Source organism: Syngnathus typhle, linkage group LG15, assembly GCF_033458585.1.
Source record: "Syngnathus typhle isolate RoL2023-S1 ecotype Sweden linkage group LG15, RoL_Styp_1.0, whole genome shotgun sequence".
In the NCBI taxonomy this organism is placed as follows: domain Eukaryota; kingdom Metazoa; phylum Chordata; class Actinopteri; order Syngnathiformes; family Syngnathidae; genus Syngnathus; species Syngnathus typhle.
Window position 1 is genome coordinate 11,569,650 of NC_083752.1, and position 27,325 is coordinate 11,596,974.

Genomic DNA, 27,325 nt, shown 5'->3' on the forward strand with positions numbered 1-27,325 from the left:
GTAGCCCTCGTTGAAAATGAGTTTGACACCCCTGCTCTAGGTCAAACGAACGGGGTTAATGGTTTTCATCTTTCTACTCTAAGTACCCCCCTACAGACCCATTTGCTTTTCATTGTTCATGTCAACTTTAAAATATTGAATTTTTCACCAGTGTTGGTGAGTTTTTGTGCATCTTTAGGGTGTACAGATTGTGATCCTTTAGAGAGGAAAAAAAGAAGCCTACAAATACAATATGTCTTCCCAGCGTTCCTTGCTTGGGCCCTAAAAATGAACGAAATGAAATATAGTATTATGGTGAAAGCTACCAAAACAAACATACAAACAAGCAAACAATTGCACTATTGCTTCACCAAAGAAGGTCACCAGTTGTAGTTTTCTTAGCACTTGACTGACAGCTCTAGCCTTTTAAATTCCTTGGAGGGGGAGTACTCCTGCTGGGGACTCCTCAGATTTGAAAGAGGACTTCAATACTCACATGGACAATGATAGTGAGACCTGGGGGAGGGAAGAGTTTGGTGAGGCCAAGGACATAAAGAATTGATGTGGATTTCGGCCTGTTCCAGACAGAGGACAGAAATTCAAGATTCAAGAGTTTTTATTCGCCATGTTTGAGCGTGCCAAACAAGGAATTTGACTTCGGTATATCACAGCCTCTGTTCAAGATTTAGGTGACTAACAACAGTCAGGACATGAATGACAAATATTCTCAAACATCCCCTGATCTTAAACTCCCAAGAGGGCAAGGAAAAACTCAAAACACGCTAGCATTAGCATACTTCATAGCTTGACTGCAGTGCTTGTTTGCAAGACGTCCATAGCATTAGCATCAGTTTTTCTGCTGATTTTGGAGCTGTGCTCTCTGTTTTCACTTCTTGTGGCTGTATTTGTATCAGATGAATTGCATCAAGGGTGCTGTTTTATTCTTTGGGAACACTAATATGTTCAATGCATTCATTAGCTTATCGCTATCATTAGTTTACTTTGTAGCTTGACTGCAGTGTTTGTTTACAAGACGTTCATAAATATAATATGACCAGGCTGCAATGGATGCAGAGAGGACACACAGTACAAACAGTGTAGACAATTGAAAAACCTGTGGAGAGCAGGATGTTATTGCACAGTAATGACTCTGAGCCTCTAAGAGTAGTGTGAGTTCATCAGACCAACAGCCTGGGGCAAGAACCTGTCTCTGTGTCTGCTGGTTTTAGCGTACAAAGCTCTATAACGCCGTCCGGAGGGGAGTAGTTCAAACAGACTGCAACCTGGGTGAGAAGGGTCTGTAGAGATATTACTTGCACGTTTCCTGGTCCTGGACAGGTACAAGTCTTGGATAGATGGGAGGTTGATTCCAATTATCTTTTCTGCAGTCCTGATTGTCCATTGCAGTCTGTGCTTGTCTTGTTTGGAGGCCGATCCAAACCAGACAGTGATGGAGGTGCAGAGGACAGATTGGAAGATGGCAGTGTAGAAGGTTTCAGCAGCTCCCACGGCAGGTTGAACTTCTTGAGCTGTCTCAGGAAGTACAGCCTCTACTGGGCCTTCTTCCGGACAGAGTCTATGTGGCCGGTTATTTCAGGTCCTGATAGATTGTGGTTTCCAGGAACTTGAAGGTGTCTGTGGAGAGAATAGTATTAGTAAGGATAGTGAGGGGTGAAAGTGGTGAAGGGTCTTGCCTGAAGTCTACTGTCATCTCCACGGTCTTGAGCGGGTTCAGCTCCAGGTGGTTTTGGCTGCACCAGTGGACCAGCCGCTCCACCTCCTGTCTGTACACAGTCTCATCACCGTCCTGGATCAGTCCGATGAGAGTGGTGTCGTCTCCATACTTCAGGAGCTTCACAGGAGAGTCACCTGAGGAGAAATCGTTGGTGTAGAGAGAGAAGAGCAGTGGGGAGAGAACGCACCCCTGAGGGGCGGCAGTATTGGTGGTCCGGGTGTCAGATGTGATGCTCCCCAGCCTCACACACTGTCTCCTGTTGGTCAGGTAGCGGTGATCCACTGACAGGTGGAGGCAGGCACCGCAAGCTGGATGAGCTTCTGTTGGAGGATTGCAGGAGCGATGGTGTTGAACGCCGAGCTGAAGTCCACAAACAGGATCCTGGCGTACGTTCCTGGGTTGTCCAGGTGGTGCAGAATGTAGTGCAGTCCCATGTTGACTGCATCATCCACCGACCTGTTTGCCCGGTAGGTAAACTGGAGGGGGTCAAGCAGGGGGCCCGTGACATCCTTCAGGTGGTTCAGCACTAACCTCTCGATAGATTTCATGACCACAAATGTCAGAGCGACAGGTCTATAGTCATTCAAAACTGTGGACAATAAATTGATTCATTCAGTGTGTCAAACCTGCACTTATTATATTTAAGCGACCGGCTTCCCATTAAAGGGTTAAATAAGCCGGGGGTGAAGAGACTCGTCCGGATTGCTAACCACTTTATTAAATTAATTCTAAAAGAATCAATATAATCTCTTTATGACGCCAATCCCTTTGAAGTCAAACGGAGCTCGTGCCAAGTAACTTAAAATTGAGACATGTCGTCAGAATAACCGCACCATACTGATGGCTCCCTTCTGTGATTTGAGGCTTTTGTTCATTTTCAGATATATTTAGATGTGTTTGTTAAGACTTCAGGGATTCGTTATTTACTCTAGCGCGCATTCGCCCCTGCTGAGTTCAGGATAACTATTTCGAACCAGATCTGACAATACCTGATGTTAAGGATTAAAGCTGTCATCACTTTAAAAAGAATTGAACGGATTAAAAGAATGACTATGATAGGGAAATAAAGAAGATTTAAAGTTCTCATTACTGCATATAAAACCATGCTCAACATAATGAATACAAAATAATCGCTAATCGAATTAAGAATTAAGAAGAAATTTAATGAATAAGCAAAAAAAAGAATTACAAGTCGAAAAAACAACAATGAATTCCGCTCACCCATCTCAGAACAAAATGGGGGGCAAAAGGTCTAAAATCCTATTTGGTTGAACAATTCGAGTGATCGGCTCTCCTTTGTTCCAAAGTCCGACCATGGAGTAGCTATAATTCAAGAATATTTTGTATTCTGGTGTGTACCAGCTGAATTGTAAATGGGTGAACTTAAAATCAGTCCTTAAGGCCTGAGCGGAACCCACTGCGAGTTCTCCATTGTAATTGAATTATTCCTATTACCTATTATTCTCTTGAAAGTTTTGAAGTCCTAAACGAGCATGAAACCTCACCAAAATGTCCACGTACCTCAGTTAAGGCAACCAACCAAACCCACCCAATATTTCAAAATTGTCACACATAATTTAAAAAAAATCTCTATAGTGGTTTAATGAAACCCTTAACCCAGTACATCTGACCTCGGACTACGAAAATTGGAGACACGTGTAGCACCCCAAGATCTACAAAATAGTCAACAGAAGCCATATCCTATCCATAAACCACATTTACAGAGAGCATAGAGTATTTGAGTGCCCTAGATCTAGATGTTTCATCCAATTTACAATATTTCAATCTTGGACTGTCTGCTGGCCTAGAAATATCTGAATCACAGATTGATGTTAATTATATTTTGTCCATGAATCCGTATTAAATAAGTAGTAAGTAAGTAAGAAGTAAGACTGTCCGCTTCCTTTCATTGCTAGCCCGCTGGTTGCTCTGCTTCCAGACGTGTATTTTCATATTTAAGCATTTAACCAATCACATTTCAGTCACTATTTGTTGCCAGGGTCAAAGAAATCTCCCTGGAGGCCTTCACAATCAGTTCTGCGGGCCCTGTAGCATAAAATAAATCTAGATCAAACTGTTGCTTCAACCAATCAGATTTTGAGTTGGCGACACCAAGGCCTTCTAGCAGGCGTATGGAAACGTCAGCGTATTCACACGCTTTGATTGGTTAGTCAGAGAGTGTACTAGCTAGAGCTAGCAAACTTCGTCTGAAGCGAGCTGCACAAGCAAAGATATTGTTGTGTTGATTTAATAGCTGTTTTGTCAACCCACAATGGCTGAAAGAGGAGAAGAAATGGATTTGGTTGCAGATTTACTGTCAAAGCCATTTTCAAGACAGACTTTTCAAGAAATGCTGAACATTGTTAAGCAAGGTCGGGCAACTCCGAAGCTAGCAAGCCTGTCACAACCGGGAAAAGGATTTGTCCGCCACTTTTATCTTCCACTAACTATGAGCGGTACTCCTGGCTCACAGGCTCCGAGGAACACTACAAATTGTATTGCTGGGAGTGCTTGTTATTTGCCACTGATCAAGATGGTGTTTGGAGCCACACTGGATTTGTAAATATGACATTTGTAGGCGGTGACCATCCCCGTGTGTCCACTGCTTCTGTTGGACATTCTCAGCCCTAAGACGAATTAAAACTTAGGCCAGAACTACGACAGGGCAGGCTCGATTTTCAGCATTAGCTGTTGGGTTCACTGAACAGAATCTCACAGAGGCGGGATACGTCTTTGATGGCCAGCGACTTCTGCCGAAGGACACACCCCAGCCACAGCGAATGTGGATGGGATCTGCGCCTTCCCTCAGTTTGGTCGTGCCTTTTATTGAGGAACAAACAATGGGGCAAGTGTACATGTACATGAACGCATAGCTTCTTTAGACGGGAAGGACATTCCACAATTACATCTCATGACCACCGCGCAACAGCGATACTATTAGGACAGACGCGGTATGGTCGTCTCATGACTTTAGCTAGACAAAAGATGTAGTCTTAGTGCTCATGGGATGGATACCTCTGTTGGAGTCCTCATGACTTCTACTTAAATAAGACGTTTGTCTGCTTCGGCCATCCCATGACAACCTCATGATCTGTTCATGGCTAGCTAACTATGGGGCTCATTGTATAGCGCGGCTCATGACTCCATACATGAGCTCCTTAGCCAGCCATCTGCTCCCAAGTCATTATCACGAGGCCAAACTGTCACATGTTGCGGAAAATCTTGCACACATAAGTAGATACATAGAATCCAATGATAAAAAGTATATTTTTCCCAACATTAGCTTCGATGGCAATAGAAAAGGACCTCTTGATGGAACTGAAATGCATGGATAATCTGCACAACAGAGTAATTGAAATCTTCTTGAGCAAAGATTTATGCTGTTTTTGGAGCTGTGCACTCTGTTGTCACTTCTGCACCATGGGCGACCGGGCCTTCTGCCATACAGCCCCTACACTGTGGAACTCCTTCCCCGATCACCTAAGAGCACCCCAATCCACTGACTCTTTCAAAACTGGACTTAAAACTCACCTCTTCACCTTAGCATTTCTGTAATTTCTCTCACATCTTGGTTGTCGTCCAGTTGTTTTATACTTGTCCTTGTTTTGTTTTCTTGTTTTTTATCTGCCATGTAGCATTTTGAGATTCCCCCGAATATAAAGTGCGTTATAAATATAATTTATTATTATTATTCTTGTGGGCGTATTTTGAGTAGTTGTATCAGATGAATTGCATCGAATGTGCTGTTTTATTTTTGGAGAACATTAACATGTTCAACACATTCGTTACTTCTTGATGACGCTAGCATTAGCATACTTTATAGCTTGACTGCAGTGCTTGTTTGCAAGACGTCCATAGCATTAGCATCAGTTTTTCTGCTGATTTTGGAGCTGTGCTCTCTGTTTTCACTTCTTGTGGCTGTATTTATATCAGATGAATTGCATCAAAGGTGCTGTTTTATTCTTTGGGAACACTAATATGTTCAATGCATTCGTTAGCTTATCGCTATCATTAGCTTACTGTCAGGTCTAAATACCATCAGACATTTAACCGCACGCTGGAAGGAAGAGGAGAAAAGAACCAGAACAGGTTTACTCGCGAGGAGAACGATAGAGAGAGGAAACTCGGTTACAATCTCCATCAATTCTGAGTTCTCCCTCCACGTGCTCCTCTATTTAATGTTTTGGTTGCCCTGGTTACAGAGGCGTTGCTACACTAAAGGGAGGGAAGATTGTGTCTGTAGCAACGTTGATTAGCTAAGGAATGTAGTGTGGTGTGAATTAGCACTTCATTGTCGGCCCGTGACCCCCGCAGAGTTTGTCCATCTGTTCTTCTCCAGTTGTTGGCCGAGTAGTCCGCGAGTGTGATCAGATAACTTGAATTGCCGCTTTCCTGTGGAACAATGCAACTAAACCTTGGCTAGACTTTATCTACTTAGTAAATTAACACGCAATAACAATGAGTGACTTGTCCTAAACACTTGAACAAACATTGAGTAAATATGGGATAACTTGTACGCAACCACTTCAAACTGTGTTTAACACTTTATAAAGAAAACCAGTTCTGATCAACAACAATCTATGAACCAAACCTACAGTTAACTAAAAGGAATGGAGTTTCTTTCAACCAAATAAGAACATTTCGCCTATGCAAATAAGCTCTGCTCATTGTTAGTGAAGGCCTCTTACAGGAACAAAAACACACAGATAACATAAGGACAGGAAGGATACATATGGCTGACAGGGATCAAAAGACATCCCTGTCACTAAAGAGGAAGAACGTAGATAAAAGGAAAGCCATAAACTCGTAAATGACAAGGCTTTACTTAAATTATTCCAACACTTACTTTGTAGCTTGACTGCAGTGTTTGTTTACAAGACGTTCATAAATATTGTAAGGGGATTCATTTTATTACGTGTCATGTATGGTTGTATGGACAAGTTTTCTGCCATTGATATATTTTAATCAAAAAGTTTGCGGGACTAGTAAATGCTACCTCGTTTAAATAAAGCACGGCAAAATCCATAGCCAATCAACTGTTATCCAATTCACTTACTGCATGCTCGCTTTCTTTCTTCAGTTTTAGGAAAAGACTAAGACACTGAAACAAAATTTAGACTTTACGTACACACGTGGGTTGAGTTCAATCACAATTCTTGTTAAGAAAGCTCTGTTTTCAGGGAAAATACAATATAGCGCTGGGCCTTTCGTGCGACAATGCTCAAGAGCACAAAGTCTCCATTCAGAAAAGGCAACGTTCGAGGTGCTTTGGTCAGCTTATATTCAGTTGCACATGCCAGTATGGGCCGAGTTTGATGGGAGATGAGTCTAGGGGGGTGGGGCATGTTCGCAGGAGAGTTTGATTCAATGGGAGTGGGTGCTGGTTCGGTAAGGGCTGGTTCCGTGGCTGCTGATTATGGGCGATTCGGTATGTGTCTATGTGGGGGTTTGACATGGTGGGGGCTGTTATTTCCCATCCCGTCTTTCAGCGATCACCTTTGGCCGGGTTCTTGGCTGTCTCCCTCTGGCACCTCAGCTGGTTTTATCTCCAAGTGACCCTCCGAAACATTTTCCTGAATTCTTGCACATATACCCACTTCACCCACTGTCACACCTCGTCCATTCATCATCCTTCCAATGTTGTCATTTTGAACGGACTAATGTGAAGTTTTGCGTGTGACTTCATCAATTCGTTAATGTTCCTTGACTATGCAAAGTTCTTACTCACCACTTACCATGCATTTGTTTGTTTGTTCATTTGACACTCCATGTACTTGCTTACTTAGTCACATTATTAGTTTAATCATGCTTCCAACCATATATTTTCATTATTAGTCAAAACATTTTCCTTCTGTCCAGATTCAGTAGTAATCCAAGGCTGTCGTCTAGCATTAGGCAAAATACGATGTCACATCAAGCTTTTATCAAAACATAAGATATAATCAAGTACAGAACATTCTTAGAAAACTTGGGTAGCGTCCGTGATTTAGAATAACATCAGGCATGCATTGAATAGTTCCTTGAGGGTCATTATGCTATTCAGGCAATATATCAAAGAACATTTGTTGTTTCAAAATGCACAGAAATACTTATCAGATCATGAAGTTATAAAAACCTTTGTCATACCATATATAAAATGTCTACCGTAATTTTTGGACTAAAAGCCGCTCCGGAATATATAGGTCGCATTAGCCATAAAAGGCACAATAACGTGAAAAAAAACATATATAAGTCGCTCCGGAGTATAAGTCGCATTTTAGGGGAAATTTATTCGACAAAATCCAACACCAAGAAAAGACATGAATGAGCAACAACAGGCTAAACGGTAGGTATGCTTACGTGACATAAACACAAACAAAGAGCTGAGAACGGGCCTGATGTAACATTCAGAGTTATTCAAATAACTATTACATAAATAATACGTTAATAAAACCATCTGTGTCACTCCAATTCATTAAATCCATCGATCGCCCTTTATGTCAACTATGCCGAGTGCGCGCTGCTGACGGCAGTTGCACTTCAAAACATTCCACAGGCCCATATAACGAGATATAAATTATATATCAAATAACTATTATATAAGCAATAATATTATCAAACCATCCGCATCACTCCAAATCATTAAATCCATCGATCAAATTCCTCATCCTTTGTCAACAACGCCGCGCGTGCTCAGCCTCGTCATTATTCCACATATCTAGTATATAACTATTAGGGGTGTAACGATACATCGATACACATCGATTAATCGATATAATGCTCTACGATTTATTGGCATCGATGCTAAAGGTAAACATCGATTTATATCGCCGTGTTTGACCTCGGACATTAGACGCGACTTTATTTTGAAATCCAGTTCATTGTTGCTTGCTTCCTCTTTCCGGGAGCAGGGAGCAGTGCGCGGCGTTGCTGCACATGAAAGGGGAGTCGACAACTAGTACGCGGCTCCTTGCCTGGTGCTATGGCTCGTGTCCAAAAAGACGAGGAAATTGGCTCCCCTTTGACTTCAAGTCATTCTTTGGAAGCACTTTGGATTCCAAAGAAAAGATGGCTCAACGGACAAGACACAGTTTGTAAATCCTGCCATGCGGTGATCAAATATTCAGGGAGCACAAATCTCGCCGCACATTTAAAGAAAAAACACGACATCAAAGTTCAGTGTTAAAGTAAGCAATTTGTATACTACAATACTCTTGTAATTTCCTAAATAAAGAGTTTGCAGTACCTTGTTGATTTTGCGTATGAATTTTTATAAATCAGGATATTGTTTTATATTTTTTATTAAAAAAAAAAAATCGATCGTAGAGCACTATATCGCAATATATCGTGAATGAATCGCAGCAGGCTTTAAGATATCGGCAAATATCGTATCGTAGTTCTTTATATCGATATTATATCGTATTGTGACAAAACCCGCGATTTACACCCCTAATAACTATACTATAGCCTTAATAAAGTACAAGGAAAGACATGAGTTTGGTAAACGGCTCTTTATTTAACAAAACAAGAGTTCAACGAGCCAACAACTACTGTAACAATAAAAACATATACACGTTCCTACACGAAATAAAATCTATGAAATAACTATAACATAAATAGTTCACCGCCACACGGCCTCAAGCACCGGCGTGGACTTCCAGGCGTGTGGCGGCGTGGACTTCCATCCCCGGAGGTGGCACTTCCAGCCACGGAGTTGGAAGAGAGCTCCATAGAATAGGACCGGGCGTGCGTAAAAGCCATGTCCGAGCCCCAGCTACTGTTCCCGGACAGACCGAGCGCCGGCCCCTGACTTCCATCCACGGAGGTGAAAGAGAGCTCCGTGGAGTAGGACCGGGCGTGCGTAAAAGCCATAATAGTTTTTCAAACCTTCTGTGTCACTCCAAATCATTAAATCCTTCAAACTCTTTGTCCTCCGTGTCACTTACAAACAAACCCGCTAATGATGCTGGTAGTACTAATGATGCTGGTAGTACGTGGGGCCCTTCATCATCTTCATCATTCGTGATCGAATCTTTGTCCTTTATATAAACAACCGTTGCGCCGCTGATGTCCAATTACAGTAATCCCTTGCTACATCGCGGTTCGTTTATCACGATTTCACTACAATTTTGAAAATTTGTGAAATAAATCTCATATAAGTTGCTCCTCAGTGTAAGTCGCCCCCCCCCCTCGCCCCCCACTCAAACTATGAAAACAAACCGCGACTTATAGTCCAAAAAATACGGTAGTTATGTCTCCTTTATTGATTTGGTGTGCAGGTATAATTACTCTAGACTCTACAATATGTGTGGCACCTGATCATAAGTTTTGTCTCTACCGCTACGAGTGGCACTTGTCTTTGTCCTTGTCTGTTATTTATCCATTTGGCACTTGTCTCTTGTATTCTTGCACTCTTGTACACTGCTGTAACAAGTAAATTTCCCCGCTGTGGGATAAATAAAGTTCTATCATCATAATCATCATCATCATATGCTTGGAATGTTTCTTTTATTGATGTAATATGTGAACATACTTGGGTGCCTTTGTACTTTATTCAATGAGGTGTGCATATGTGTTTTTGTAGCTAGGCAGGACTTTTTATATTTCTATCCATTCCTTCGGCTTAAAAAAAAAATACAAACTGCGACCGGAAAGGGAGGCGTACATCTTGCGGCCTGAGGAATGTGGAGCGTGAAGTATCTCGATCCATCCATTTTCTGTACTGCTTTGTCCCCATGGGGGTCGCGGGTGTGCTGGAGCCTATCCCAGTCGTCATTGGGCAGTAGGCGGGGGACACCCTGAACCGGTTGCTAGCCAATCACAGGGCACACAGAGACAAACAACTATCTGCACTCGCACTCACACCTAGGGGCAATTTGGAGTGCTAATCGGCCTATCAAGCATGTTTTTGGGATGTGGGAGGAAAGCGGAGTGCCCGGAGAAAACCCACGCGGGTTCGGGGAGAACATGCAAACTCCACACAGGGAGGGTCAGAGGTGGTATCGAATCCACACCCTCTGAATTGTGAGGCGGACAGGCTAACCAGTGCCCCACCGAGCCACGTGAAGCATCTGATTTGCATTCAAACAGACCGCACCAAAACGGCTTGCTCTGAGCTGCTCTGAACAAGTACAAACCGGATTCGGTTGAAGTTGGAAAATTGTGTAAAATGTAAATAAAAACAAAATATAGGGTGTTTCATAAAGTACGCAGTTTTTTAATTGCGCGGGATTTTTTTGTTTGAAGATTGTCAGCACTGTTCCTATCATTTTCGTTATCTATTATCACTCCGATCAAAAGACCATTTGTCGTTTTTCCATTTTGTAGCCATGGAGCGGTTCAGAATCGAGCAACGCATTCTTATTGTGAAAACTCATTACAAAAACGGGGAGTGCTACGCAAAGACTGTCCGTAAACTTCGTGCGATCATTGGACGTGACGATGCCCCGACCGCAACAACAGTTTCGAGGTTGGTACAGAAATTCAAAGAATCTGGGTCAGTTGCAACCAGAAAATTGCCCGGTCAAAACCATAATGTTCGAACCCAACAAAACATTGCGGTAGTGCAAGACAGTGTGAATGTGAGCCCTGTGAAGTCGCTTCGCCGTCGTTCGCAACAGTTGGGTATGTCAACATTTTCGGTGCATCGAATACTGAAAAAAGATCAAACCTCAAACGATTACCGAACTGAAGATGGAAATTCATAGTGTAATCGGCGAAATCGACAGGGACGTCTGCAAAAAAGTTATCGTTAATTTCAACGATCGGATGACTGCCTGCAGAGGAAGTGGAGGTGGACATATGCTCGATATCATTTTTCATTATTAAACTGAAGTATATGTTGAATGAAATTAAATAAAAATTTAACATTTTGCATCGATTTTGGCAGATTTATTGCATTTTTAAAAACTGCGTACTTTATGAAACACCCTATACAATGATTTGAAAATCCTTTTCAACTTATGTTCAATTAAATACACTACAAAGACAACATGTTTATTGCGCAAACTAATGAACTCATTTTATATTTCAAATAATTACCGTTTTTTTCCGTGTATAGTGCGCAAAATTTTACTAATTTATTGTCCTAAAATCCGGGGTGCGCATTATACATGGGTACAAAAAAAAAAAAAAAAAAAATTTTTTTTTTTTTTTAATTTTTTTTTTTTTTTTTTTTTAAGTCCCAATGATCGTCACACACGCAGGGAGGCAATGGGTCCCATTCTTATAGTCTTTGGTATGGTCTTAACTAGGCTGGATGTAATTTTTTTTGTTGGCGTTGATTTCTCCGACTGCCCGTAAACGCACCACCGCGCTTCGTGCGCGCACGGGACAGCAAACGAGCAGGTGATCGAGCAAGCGTCTGATACGAGAGCATTGCGGTCGCATGGAGCGTGTTTGAAGTGAACAGCAGAAAAGAAAGGCAAAGTGTTGTGAAATAAAATGCACAGAACGGATGCGCAAGACACGTCAGCTATATAAAGAGCGAGAGTTGTTTTCTTCCTATTAGTTTCAATTCACAGTTTAATTAGCAGTTTCAATCAGCAAATAACAAAATGCGTATTACAGGTAATATTTTATTTCACAACACTTTGCCTTGTTCCTTTCGTCTCTGCTGTTCATCCTAAAACACAAAGGCGCTCTTTAAGCAATGCGACAGTGAGCGCCCGGCGCGCTGCGGTTGCGCGACCGCACCAATTAAGCTCCCTGCGCAGTGCGCACTGAGGTCCACTTAAATTTTAGAAAGTACATCAGGACTTTAAAAAGATCTTCTAAATTTCAGCGACGGCTCTGTCACAATAATCGGCCAGCCCGGTGCAGTTGGGCGGTCGGCGGCGCGCTACGGTTGAGCGTTCTCTCGCACGCTCTCTCTCTCGCTCTCTCTCGCTCTCGCACACACGCAAACCGGATATCATACGGAGGCCGCCATTACAGATGCGCAGAACGGATGAGCAAGACACGTCAGCTATATAAAGAGCGAGAGTTCAGTTCTCTACCTAAATCCGTATTACAGGTAATATTTTATTTCACAACACTTTGCTTTGTTCCTTTCTTCTCTGCTGTTCACTTCAAACACGCTCCATGCGCACGGAGCGCGGTGGTGCGTTTACGGGCAGTCGGAGAAATCAACGCCAACAAAAAAAATTACATCCAGCCTAGTTAAGACTATACCAAAGACTATAAAAATGGGGCCCATTGCCTCCCTGCGTGTGTGACGATCATTGGGACTTTAAAAAAAAAAAAAAAAAAAAAAAAAATTAAAAATTTCTTTAAAAAAAAATCATAAAAGTTCGGTGCGTATTACACATGGGTACAAGCTTTTTTCCAGCATCAGCATGCCATTTTTAGGGGTGCGTACTATACATGGGGGCGCACTATACACGGAAAAAAACGGTATTACCGTTTTTTTCCGTGTATATTGCGCAAAATTTAACTAATTTATTGTGCTAAAATCTGGGGTGCGCATTATACATGGGTAGAGTAGTATACGTATTGACTCTGTTTCCTCCTACATCAGGAAGTGCATTGATGATGTGACTCTCTCAAAATCCATCGTCACTCGGGCTAACCGGAAGCCATGGCTGACAGGTGCTGTCTTCAGGCTGCTGAGGGCCAGGGACAAAGCCTTTAGAGCGGGGGATGAGACTGGCTTGAGGACTGCGAGGGCCGACCTGTCCCGGGGCATCAAAGAAGCAAAGAGGGCGTTCTCGTGCAAAATTACCGCCCACTTCAAGGGCAGCAGGGACGCACGGAGCCTTTGGCAGAGCATTCAGACCATCACGGATTACAAGCCCCCGCCGCAGAGCTGTGAAGGCGACGTCCGTCTGCTCAATGACCTTAACTGCTTCTTTGCTCGCTTCGACGCTCAGAACAGAACTTGCCCGATGAAGGCCACTCCCCCTTCACACGAGCTGCCCCTGTGCCTCTCCGCCGACAGCGTGAGGAGGGCGCTTGCCGCCATCAACATCCGTAAGGCGGCGGGCCCTGACAACATCCCCGGTCGCGCGCTGAAGGACTGCGCTGGTGAGCTGACGGGTGTCTTCACGGACATCTTTAACACTTCCCTGCAGCAGGCCATCGTCCCTTCGTGTTTCAAAGCTGCCACCATCGTACCTGTGCCGAAGAAAGCCGCTCCATCCTGCTTCAATGACTACCGCCCCGTGGCACTTACGCCCATCATCATGAAGTGCTTTGAGCGGCTTGTCATGGAGCACATACGATCCGTTCTCCCCCCCCACCATTGACCCCTTCCAGTTTGCGTACAGAGCCAAACGGTCCTCTGAGGATGCCATCTGCTCTGCCCTCCACTCGGCCCTCACCCACCTGGAGAGAAGGGACTCGTATGTGAGATTGCTGTTTGTGGACTTCAGTTCTGCCTTCAACACCATTGTGCCACAATGCCTCATCAGCAAACTTGACACGCTGGGCCTCAGTACCTACCTCTGCAACTGGCTACTGGACTTCCTCTGTCAGAGGCCACAGGTGGTACGTGTTGGCGACAAAATCTCCGTCAGCATCACGCTGAGCACGGGGGCCCCCCCAAGGCTGCGTGCTCAGTCCGCTGCTCTTCACCCTCCTGACGCATGACTGCACTGCAACCTACAGCGACAACCGCATAGTGAAGTTTGCTGACAACACGACTCTGGTGGGTCTTATCACCAAGGGAGACGAGACTCAATAGAGGCTGGAGGTTGACCTTCTGACCACGTGGTGCAGGGACAACAACCTCCTGCTGAACGTCGTCAAGACCAAGGAGATTGTTGTGGACTTCCGGAAGGGTCACACCCAACACCTGCCGCTGACCATTGCCGGTGCTGTGGTGGAGAGAGTGAGCAGCGCCAAGTTCCTGGGGGTGCACATCAGTGAGGATCTCTCCTGGTCCACCAACACCGCATCACTGGCAAAGAAGGCCCAGCGCCGCCTGTACTTCCTGCGGAAACTCAGGCGAGCGCTCCTCCGGCCGTCATGACTACATTTTACCGCGGCACCATTGAGAGCGTCTTCTCCAGCTGTATTGCTGTTTGGGGTGGCAGCTTCACTGACTACAACTTGAAGGCCCTGCAGCGCATAGTGAACATGGCTGGTAGGATTATTGGTGCTTCGCTCCCCTCCTTGAAGGACATTTACACCTCCCATCTCACCCGCAAGGCGACCACAATTGTGAGTGATGTGAGTCATCCCGCTCACTCTTTGTTTGAGCTTCTGCCCTCTGGGAAGAGGTACAGGAGCCTGCGCTCCCGCACCACCAGACTCTCCAACAGCTTCATACGCCAGGCTGTTAGGATCCTGAACTCGTCCCCCCTTTCTGCGTAGCGTCCTGTACTTTGGGCTATGCTTACTGTCTGCTGGCTCAGTTTTGCCCCTCTTATTTATTGGGTTATTTGTTAATTATTTATTCATCACTCATTTTACTTATTTATTATTTATTTATTGTTTGTGCCTTCTCGTTTTTATTTTGTGTTGTCTACTTGTATGTTTATCGTGTACTGCGTCTCGTCACCGTGGGATGGACGAAACGGAATTTCGGTTTCTTTGTGTGTCTTGACATATGAAGGGATTGACAATAAAGCTGACTTTGACGTTTTTTTAATTTATTTATTTATTTTAAGAAAATCATGGTACAACAAAACCAGCAACAGGACTGACCGACAAAGACGTTGAACAAAAAGACACGGTGACATTGCCAAAGACAGGAACAGAAACCAAACAGACATCATGACAGTAACACATGCAATGATCCGACAGTGAGCTAGGGGCAGACAGGACTTAAATACACGTTACATTGATTGAGGTGACACAGGAAGGGAGGGGCGACGCGAACAAAAACTATGGCAACCTAGACACATAGCAAAACTGGGGACGAGACATGACAAATCTCCCTCGAAATAAAACTTGAAATCACCTTTCTTCTTGTTTGTTGTCAATCGCGCATCGCATTCAGCCATCCTGCCCAACACAGTCAGTAAAATTCATAATTGACGACACATCGTTTGATGCGATGGTGCAATCCTTGATGGTGTGTTATTGTCAAATATTGTTTGTTTTTTAATCTCCATCGCGGACCGAACGTCTATATAAAGAGCGAGAGTTGTTTTCTTCCTATTAGTTTCAATTCACAATTTAATTAGCAGTTTCAATCATCAAATAACAAAATGCGTATTCCAGGTAATATTTTATTTCACAACACTGTGCCTTGTTCCTTTCGTCTCTGCTGTTCACTTCAAACACGCTCCATACGACCGCAATGCTCTCGTATCAGACACTTGCTCGATCACCTGCTCGTTTGCTGTCACAATGTACCCTACACAAATCTGAAACATTTGTTGCGGCTCCGAGTCACGACGGTGCGCCTTATAGGGCGGAAAATACGGTAATACATTCAGGTATGGATGGAACACCAATGTTAAATACAGGTTGGACAAAACATTGCAACATGAATCACATATATCTTGTCTAACAAAGATCAATCTCAACACATAATATTACTTAACACAATAATGGGTTCCTCCAATTTAAACACATATATTGATATTGCTCAAGCTGTTGCATCTTAAAATTATGGCATAGCAAACTCATATTCCAAAATGGTGCTACGTGTTTGAGCAGGTCGTGTCCTCCCAATTGCTAACAGTTTAATTTATTAGATTTGTTCATTTCCATCAGGTCACCATCTCGTACCACCATGTCACTTGACAATCTCCAACCTCAACCGGATGAGGTAACCTCTGGGTCAGGCTCATGAGTTATCCGCAGTACTCCAACAAGTAGCATCACTGTTAACGTTACATTTGCCTGGGCCTCAACCGGATGAACATGACCTCGGGTCACACTCATGCGTGGGACGTAAGCCTTTCCACCACACAGTATCACTATCAACCCCTGCCTCCTTCCTTTGATCACATTTATACATTCATGTGTAAACGGAACATCAATGTTAAATACATGTTGGATATTGATTAAACATCGTGACAATAATAACATACCGTTTTTTTCCTTGTATAATGTGCGAAATTTAACTAATTTATTGTACTAAAATCTGGGGTGCGCATTATACATGGGTAAAAAAATTTTTTACATTTTTTTATTTTTTATTTTTTAAGAAAATCATGGTACAACAAAACCAACAACAGGACTGACCGACAAAGACGTGGAACAAAAAGACAGGGTGACATTACCAAAGACAGGAACAGAAACCAAACAGACATCATGACATCATCCGACGGTGAGCGAGGGGCAGACAGGACTTAAATACAAAACACGTTACATTGATTGAGGTGACACAGGAAGGGAGGGGCGACGTGAACAGAAACTATGGCAACCCAGACACATAGCAAAACTGGGGACGAGACATGACAAATCTCCCTCGAAATAAAATCACCTTGTTTGTTGCCAATCGCGCATCGCATTCAGCCATCCTGCCCAACACACTTAGTCAGTAAAATTCATAATTGACGACACATCGTTTGATGCGATGGTGCAATCCTTGATGGTGTGTTATTGTCAAATATTGTTTGTTTTTTAATCTCCATCGCGGACCAGACGTCATACGGAGGCAGTATGACTGCGCATGCGTACTATGGATCCGATGCGCAGAACGGATGCGCAAGACACGTCAGCTATATAAAGAGTGAGAGTTGTTTTCTTCCTATTAGTTTATATTCACAGTTTAACAGTTTCAATCAGCAAATAACAAAATGCGTATTACAGGTAATATTTTATTTCACAACACTTTGCCTTGTTCCTTTCTTCTCTGCTGTTCACTTCAAACACGCTCCATACGAACGCAATGCTCTCGTATCAGACGCTTGCTCGATCACCTGCTCGTTTGCTGTCACAATGTACCCTACACAAATTCGAAACATTTGTTGCGGCTCCGAGTCACGACGAGGGGCAAGTTTTGGTTTCCAAGGGTGTTTTTATTCCTCTTCAACGTCTCTCCCATACAGAGCCGCCTTTTTCACATGTCCGCACGTCACTTTCCTCTCTTTTCATCTGATCGCGGTGGTGCCTTTACCGGCAGTCGGAGAAATCAACGCCAACAAATAAAAAATAATCCAGCCTAGTTAAGACCATACCAAAGACCATAAAAATAGGACCCATTGCCTCCCTGCGTGTGTGACGATCATTGGGACTTTAAAAAATAAATAAATAAAAATAAATTTAAAAAATTGGGTGCGTATTATACATGGGTACAGGCTTTTTTCCAGCATCAACATGCCATTTTTAGGTTGCGTATTATACATGGGGGCGCATTATACATGGAAAAATTTGAATTTTATGGCTGCAACAGGTGCAGTAGAAGTTGCGAAAGGGCATGTTTACCACTTCGTTACATCACCTTTCCTTTTAATAACACTCGATAAACTTTTTGGAAGAGAGGAGACTAATTCTCCCATGTGGAATTCTTTCCCATTCTTGCTTGATGAACCGCTTCAGTTCAACAGTCCGGGGTCTTCCCTGTCGTATTTTACGCTTCATAATGCGCCACACATTTTCAATGGGAGACAGGTCTGGACTTCAAGCGGGCCAGGAGAGAACCTGGACTCTTTTACTTCGAAGCCACGCTGTTGTAACACGTGCAGAATGTGGCTCGGCATTATTTTGCTGAAATAAGCAGCGGTGTCCATGAAAAAGACGTCGCTTGGATGACAGCAGATGTTGCTCCAAAATCTGTATGTACTTTTCAGCATTTATGTTGCCTACACAGAAATGTAAGTCACCCATGCCATGCGAACTAATGCACCCCAATACCATCACAGATGCTGCCTTTTGAACTTTGTATTGATAAGAGTCCGGATGGTTCGCTTCCTATTTGGTTCTGAGGACATGACGTCCAGTGTTTCCAAAAACGATTTAAAAAGTGGACTCATCAGGCCACAAAACACTTTTCCATTGTGCATCAGTCCATTTTACATCAACTCGGTCCCAGAGAACGCGACGGCGTGTTCATAAACGGCTTTTGCCTTGCATGGTAGAGTTTTAACCCGCACTTACTGATTTAGTGAAAAACTGTATTTACTAACAGTTATTTTCTGAAGTTTTCCTGAGCCCATTTGGTAATATCCTTTACACCAGGGGTAACCAACCTTTCTTAAACCGAGAGCTACTTCCTGGGTACTGATTAAGGCAAAGGGCTACCAGTTTGACACACACTTCTGAAATAGCCAATTTGCTCAATTTGGCTTTCATTGTGTTATTATTGTCATTTCCAGTTCACATGTAAGTGTGATTTTAACAAGAATATTAAAAATACAGTCAAACCTTGGTTTTTGACCACAATCTGTTCCAGAAGGCGGTTCGAAAAGCGAATCGGTCGAAATCCGAATCTATTTTTCCCATTACAAATAATGGAAACATCAGTTTCAAGACAAAAAAACCCACGCCATTTTTAAGCATTTTTTCATTTGCGCATACCGTTTTTTCCCATGTATAATGCGCAAAATTTAACTAATTTATTGTCCTAAAATCTGGGGTGTGCATTATACATGGGTACAATATTTATTTATTTATTTATTTATTTATTTATTTATTTATTTATTTAAAATTTTTTATTTAGTTTTATATTTTTGAAGAAAATCATGGTACAACAATTTTTGAAGAAAATCTTGTCACGGATGGCGTGTGGAAAGGACTGGGGCGACCAAGTGCAGCTTGGACCAGGGTTTATTGGAGGAACTCAAAACACAGACTTGGTAAACTAATTGTGATAAATAACTGGAACATCACTCAAATATTGGTGATCCCGTTGAGAGTCTCACATATTTCTTCGCTATCGAGTTTGCTCCTGCATGCGCAGTGATACTGACCGGCAGAAAAACATCCGGTTGTTCCCAAAGATGATCTTTTTTCTGAGATAATTTTACGTTTACAGACTTAAGTAACCCGGCCGGGTCATACCAAAGACTATAAATATGGGACCCATTGCCTCCCTGCTTGGCACTCAGCATTAAGGGTTGGAATTGGGAGGTTACCGTTTTTTTCCGTGTATAGTGCGCAAAATTTAACTAATTTATTGTCCTAAAATCTGGGGTGCGTATTATACATGGGTACAAAAAAAAAAAATTTTAATTTTTTTTTTTTTAATTTCTTTTTTTTTTTTTAAAGAAAGTCATGGTACAACAAAACCAACAACAGGACTGACCGACAAAGTCGTGGAACAAAAAGACAGGGTGACATTACCAAAGACAGGAACAGAATGACAGTAACACATGCAATGATCCAACGGTGAGCGAGGGGCAGACAGGACTTAAATACAAAACACGTTACATCGATTGAGGTGACACAGGAAGATAGGGGCGACGCGAACAGAAACTATGGCAACCTAGACACATAGCAAAACTGGGGACGAGACATGACAAATCTCCCCCGAAATAAAACTCACCTTTCTTCTTGTTTGTTGTCAATCGCGCATCGCATTCAGCCATCCTGCCCAACACACTTAGTCAAAAAAATCCATAATTGACGACACATCGTTTGATGCGATGGTGCAATCCTTGATGGTGTGTTATTGTCAAATATTGTTTGTTTTTAATCTCCATCGCGGACCGGACGTCATACGGAGGCCGCCATTACAGATGCGCAGAACGTATGCGCAAGACACGTCAGCTATATCAAAGTCAAAGTCAAAGTCAGCTTTATTGTCAATCTCTCCACATGTCACAACACACAGAGACCGAAACTACGTTTTTCTCCATCCCACGGTGACGAGACACATACCACGATAGACATACGAGTACGCGACACAATATAAAAACAAGAAGGCAAAAATTCAAACAATCAATAGTAAGAGTGATGAATAAATAATAAATAAACAGATAACACAATAAATAAGAGGAGAAAAACGGAGCGAGCAAGCATAGCGCAAAAGTAAAAAACATCATAAACAAAAAGGCACAAACAATAAATAATAAGAGTAATAACAAATAATAAATAAACAGATAACACAACAAATAAGAGCCAGTGTGCATACAGACAGTACAGACAGTAGAAGTACAGGACGCTACGCAGAACGGGGGAGCGAGTTCAGGATCCTAACAGCCTGGAGTATGCTATATTAAGAGCAAGATATGTTTTCTTCCTATTAGTTTCAATTCACAGTTTAATTAGCAGTTTCAATCAGCAAATAACAAAATGCGTATTACAGGTAATATTTTATTTCACAACACTTTGCCTTGTTCCTTTCGTCTCTGCTGTTCACTTCAAACACGCTCCATACGACCGCAATGCTCTTGTATCAGACGCTCGCTCGATCACCTGCTAGTTTGCAGTCTGTCACAATGTACCCTACACAAATCCGAAACATTTGTTGCGGCTCCGAGTCACGACGAGGGGCAAGTTTTGGTTTCCAAGGGTGTTTTTATTCCTCTTCAACGTCTCTCCCATACAGATCCGCCTTTTTCACGTCCGCAGCCCATGCGCGCACGGAGCGCGGTGGTGCGTTTAGGGGCAGTTGGAGAAATCAACGCCAACAAAAAAAATTACATCCAGCCTAGTTAAGACCATACCAAAGACTATAAAAACGGGACCCATTGCCTCCCTGCGTGTGTGACGATCATTGGGACTTAAAAAAAAAAAAAAAAAAAAAAAATTAAATTTTTTTTTTTTAAAAATTGATAAAAATTGGGTGCGTATTATACATGGGTACAAGCTTTTTTCCAGCATCAGCATGCCATTCTTAGGGTGCGTACTATACATGGGGGCGCACTATACACGGAAAAAAACGGTAGATCACCAAATGATTCCCGAGCGCGGCCCCGCTGCTGCTCACTGCTCCGCTGCTGCTCACTGCTCCCCTCTCCCCCAGGGGATGGATCAAAATCACACGGGGATGTGTCAAATGCAGAGGACAAATTTTACCACATCCAGATGCGTGCGTGACGTGACGATCATTGGACTTAAATGAATAAAATAAAATAAATAATTAAAATAAAATAAAAAAAGTAAAAAATTTGGGTGCGTATTATACATGGGTACAGGCTTTTTTCCAGAATCGACATGCCATTTTTAGGGTGCGTATTATACATGGGGGCGCATTATGTATGGAATAAAACGGTATTTGTCCGATCGCACAACCACAGCGCACCGCCAAACGCGCAACCGTAGCGCGTCGCCCACCGCGCAACTGCACCGCGCAACAGCACCGCGCAACTGCACCGCGCTGGTCGCATTATTGTGACATAGCCGTCGCTAAAATTTAGAAAATATTTTTAAAGTCCTGATGTACTTTCCAAAATTTAAATGGACCTAAGTGCGCAGGGAGCTTAGTTTTGTCCGATCGCGCAACTGCAGTGCACCGCCGAACGCGCAACAGTAGCGCGTCGCCGACCACGCAACTGCACCGCACTGGTTGCATTATTGTGACAGAGCCGTTGCTAATATTTAGAAAATAAAGTTCTGATGTACGTTCCAAAATTTAAGTGGACCTCAGTGCGCAAGAAGCTTAATTTGGTCCGATCGTGCAACCGCAGCGCGCCGGGCGCTCACTGTTGCATGTCGCATTGCTTTAAGAGCGTCTTTGTGTTTTAGGATGCCTTTACTGCTCCCACTTGCTTTCTTTGGAGGCATGATTAGGGGTTATATATACCTCAAAGTAACAAAAATAAAATAACAATGGAGCCAGTCGGCATCCGGGCCGCGCGGCCGCGTTTTCTTGGGTCCTCCCGGCTCATCTCGCGAGGTTCGACCTCCGAATTATTATTTTTTTTTCGAATTCCGATTTGTTCGATAACTGGGACGTTCGAAAACCGTGGTTTGAGTGTAAACTAAATAGATGCAGCTCACCGACAAGTGCCGCTATTTGAGCTAATTTTAGGACAGTCCTGCGGGTGACTCATGCTGTCCTCACGGGCGACCTGGTGCCCGCGGGCTCCGTGTTGGTGACCCCTGCTTTACACACTCATGTCGGATTTTAAGGCAGTGCCATCTGAGGGATCGAAGGTCACGGTCATTCAGTCTTGGTTTCCGGCCGTGGCGTTTACGTGCAGTGATTTCACTAGATTCTCTGAACCGTTTGATGATATTATGGACTGTAGATGTTGAAATCCCTGAATTCCTTACAATTTTCCTTTGAGATTCTTGTTCTTAAACTGTTCAACTATTTTCTCACGCAGTTGTGGACAAAGTGGTGAACCTCGCCCCATCCTTGCTTGTGAATGATTGAGCATGTTTTGTAGGCTCCTTTTATACCCAATCATGGTACTCACCTGTCCCCTGAACACATGTGGGATGTTCCAAATAGATGTTTGATGAGCTTTTCTCAGCTTTCTCAGTATTTTTGCCACCTTTCCCAACTTCCACTGGACGTGTTGCACCCATGAAATTCTACGTTAATTATTATTTGACAAAAAATTATTAAATTTATCAGTTTGAACATTAAATATGTTGTCTTTGTAGTGTATTCAATTGAATATGGGTTGAGAAGGATTTTTGAATCATTGTATTTTGTTTTTATTTACATTTTACACAATTTCCCAACTTCAACTGAATCCGGTTTGTACAAAAGAGGGACCTGTGACGGTATCAAAACTAGGAATTCAGACAAAACCATCGCTGTTCCACTTTATGCAGACCACAACTAAATGAGTAAAACGTAAAACAGTCGAATTTAATACAGTGATACTTCGGCTTTAATAGATAGTTCTCGGTTTATTTTTAGTAAAACACAATTGTTGAGATTTTATTGATGAAAAATTTAGACAACACAAATGCCTGCACAAAAGAACCAAAGAATGGTACTGCTGAGTACTGGTATTGAATCCCAGGTACATAGAATCAGAACCAAAACCGTTCAAAGGTGAAATGTACAGCGTTTGTAGGTACAGAATTTTTCAATATAATTTGTGTTCAGAAGGGGTCAGCAGTGCTACAATTGACTTTTTTTTTTTTATTCAACAGGATGCGTCGCTAGATCGGTCCCAGACGTGGAATGCCCAGCACATCCTAATCTGCTCAGTTTGCTTGGGAGACAATAGTGAAGATGCAGATGAGATAATTCAGTGTGACAATTGCGGTGTTACTGTGCATGAAGGTAAGATGGTCTTAGTTCCAATTTATTTACTATAAATTGATTGATGAAATATAAAATATGTAGTTAAAGCTGCTCTTACACTGGTGAAGTGCTCTCAAACATCAGGAATGGTAACAGTGGAAACTTTGTTAGCATGTACTGGGGGCCAAAAAGTGATGCGTCGCTGAAGAGGAAAGTAATCCGGCATGCTCGTGCGACTCCATAAACGGGGGACACAAACAACCCTTACTTTTGACTTTCCCCTCCAATGCGTGGTCATTCAGCCTTATAGTCTCAATCGTCAGTTTGACAGCCTTCTCAGTGACTGTAACATTTCCCATGGTCTGCCATACCACACTGAGGTAAGATGGTTAAGCAGTGGTGCTGTGCTGAAGCACTTCTTTGATCTACGTGGCAAAATCTGACAATTTATGGAGAAAAGAGGAAAACCTGTTAAGGAATTACAGTGCCCACTTTGGTTGCAGGATCTTGCATTTATGGTTGATATTACACTTGAATAATCTGAACAGAATGTTGCAGGGACACAACAAAATTGTAACACAGTATTATGACAGCATACGTGCATTCAAGTTTAAGGTCACATTATGGGAGATGCAGATAGCAAGTGGAGACCCTGCTCATTTTCCGCTCTCCGAGGTGTGTGAGCAGCAAGCGTTAATCATGACGTGATACAGTTCAAAGACTGATTTCAGGGTTGCTGAGGGAGTTTGAGAAACAATTTCAGGTCTTTAGCGAACTTGAGACAGAAATTGCAGTTTTTCGCTCACTATTCACCATGTGCCTGTTTACTGGCGACTTGAAATCATTGATTTGCAATGTGATGTAGAATTGAAGGACAAGTTTGCCTCCGTGGGCTTGGACACATTTTACAAGTATCTCCTACCACGCTATCCTAAATTGACAGCACTGTCAAATGTTGTCTATGTTTGGGACTATCTACCTTTGTGAGCAAGTTTTCTCACTAATGGACATTAATAAAACGAAGCTACTGTCACGCCCGTGCCAGAGCACGTGCTGCCTGCACTTCCCTCGGCCACACCCCTTTCGTTATCGTAATGTCTGTCACCTGGTTCCTCTTGTTACCCTGTGTATTTAAGCCCTGCCCGTGTATTTCTCCCTGTCGGTGTCTACTGTTGTGACCCGTCCCTGTCCGCGCCCAGTGTTCCTGTCGTTTGGTTTTCCTCGGTCTGTCTGGAGGCTCACGGTCAGAATTTTATCCTTGTCCAAGTGTCCAAGTATCAGAGTGTCCAAGTGTCCAAGTGGACTTCTGTCTGTTTGCTGGCCGTGAGTCTCTATCCCGTTTGTGTCTTCGTTTCCCCACCTGACTCCCTTCCCACTCCCTTTCCCTTCAATAAATCCTAGTCCAAGCTGCATTCGGTCGCCCTGGCTCACCTCATTCCTGACAGAAGACACCGACCAACACAGCGACCAGCGCTTGGACCCCCCTCCACCACCAGCTTCCGTTGTCCAAGGCAAGAAGCCAAAGCCAAGAAGTCAAAGCCAAGAAGTCAAAGCCAAGAAGTCAAAGCCAAGAAGTCAAAGCCAAGAAGCCAAAGCCAAGCGAAACCAAAGCCAAGAAGCCAAAGCCAAGCGAAGCCAAAGCCGAGAAGCCAAAGCCGAGAAGTCAAAGCCAAGGAGCCGAAGCCAAGGAGCCGAAGCCAAGGAGCCGAAGCCAAGGAGCCGAAGCCAAGCGAAACCAAAGCCGAAGCCAAGCGAAACCAAAGCCGAAGCCAAGCGAAACCAAAGCCAAGCCAAGCGAAACCAAAGCCAAGCCAAGCGAAACCAAAGCCAAGCGAAACCAAAGCCAAGCCAAGCGAAACCAAAGCCACGGCAAGCAACCAAGCCTCGGCAAGCAACCAAGCCACGGCAAGCAACCAAGCCACGGCAAGCAACCAAGCCACGCCAAGCAACCAAGCCACGCCAAGCAACCAAGCCACGCCAAGCAACCAAGCCACGCCCCATCTGCGACGCCAGACTCACGGCCGCCATCGGACTTTGCTCCAGCGACGTTGGACGCACGTGAGCCATGGAGATCCACCTTTGCACCACCGGATCCGCGGCTGTGGCTGTACTTCAGGCCATCGGACTCGTGGCCGCCATCGGTTCCCAACCCCGCGACGCTGGACCCACGGCCGCCGTTGATCCTTGTGCCAGCAGCGCCCGAACCTGCGATCATCACCTGACCCCACGTCTAGGAAGGCAACATGCTCGACTCCGGCCGCTGCGCACAACTCCGCCTCCCCGAATGCCGCCGATTGCGGCATGGACTCCCCGAATGCCGCCGAATGCGATTCTGTTTCCCCGAGTTGCCGCCGAATGCGGTTCTGTTTCCCCGAGTTGCCGCTGAATGCGGTTCTGTTTCCCCGAGTTGTCGCCGAATGCGGTTCTGTTTCCCAGAGTTGCCGCTATGTGTGGGTAAGACTTTGCTGCTGGTTCGGACTTTGCCACAAACCAGTGGGGTCGTTTGGACTGGTGCGCATCCCCCCCGCTTGCCCCGTGGGGGTTTGTTTTTTTTGGGGGACGTCGGGAGCCGTCCCTTGTGGGGGGGGTACTGTCACGCCCGTGCCAGAGCACGTGCTGCCTGCACTTCCCTCGGCCACACCCCTTTCGTTATCGTAATGTCTGTCACCTGGTTCCTCTTGTTACACTGTGTATTTCAGCCCTGCCCGTGTATTTCTACCTGTCGGTGTCTACTGTTGTGACCCGTCCCTGTCCGCGCCCAGTGTTCCTGTCGTTTGGTTTTCCTCGGTCTGTCTGGAGGCTCACGGTCAGAATCTTATCCTTGTCCAAGTGTCCAAGTATCAGAGTGTCCAAGTGGACTTCTGTCTGTTTGCTGGCCGTGAGTCTCTATCCCGTTTGTGTCTTCGTTTCCCCACCTGACTCCCTTCCCACTCCCTTTCCCTTCAATAAATCCTAGTCCAAGCTGCATTTGGTCGCCCTGGCTCACCTCATTCCTGACAGCTACGCTCAAACCTCACGCATAAGCACTTACGTAAATGTGATTCTGAAACTAGCTGCTACTCAGGATATGATGCCTGATATTGATGCACTTGTGCAGGCTAAAATATGTCAAGTTTCAGGGGCAAATACTGAGCAAGACTAAATTCTATGGAATGCTGCGTTGAATGTTGCACTATAACATAAAAAAATGTGAATATTTGCTCTAATAATTGCTGTCAGTGGTAGTACCGTATTTTTCGCACCATAAGCCACACTGGATTATAAGGCGGACCCTCATTAAATGTTTTACCGTTTTTTTCCGTGTATAGTGCGCAAAATTTAACTAATTTATTGTCCTAAAATCTGGGGTGCGCATTATACATGGGTACAAAAAAAAATGTAATTTTCACTTGCTGTTCACTTCAAACACGCTCCATGCTACCGCAATGCTCTCGTATCAGACGCTTGCTCGATCACCTGCTCGTTTGCTGTCTGTCACAATGTACCCTACACAAATCCGAAACATTTGTTGCGGCTCCGAGTCACGACGAGGGGCAAGTTTTGGTTTCCAAGGGTGTTTTTATTCCTCTTCAACGTCTCTCCCATACAGAGCCGCCTTTTTCACGTCCGCACGCGTCGGTGGTGCGTTTACGGGCAGTCGGAGA

General features: G+C 43.9%; 1 protein-coding gene across 8 annotated transcripts in view; it reads left to right on the top strand.

The window, feature by feature from the left end:
* The window catches only part of phf14 (PHD finger protein 14), a 250,685-nt gene that overhangs the window by 22,139 nt on the left and 201,221 nt on the right, over positions 1-27,325 (top strand). For all 8 annotated transcript variants that reach the window (XR_009718204.1, XR_009718203.1, XR_009718205.1 and 5 more), the window contains exon 4: positions 23,588-23,720. Coding sequence is in view for 5 of the 8 variants with exons in the window: in XM_061299944.1 (XP_061155928.1) it covers positions 23,588-23,720 (133 nt within the window). In the remaining 3 variants the exon portion in view is untranslated. The remainder of the gene's footprint in view (positions 1-23,587; positions 23,721-27,325) is intronic.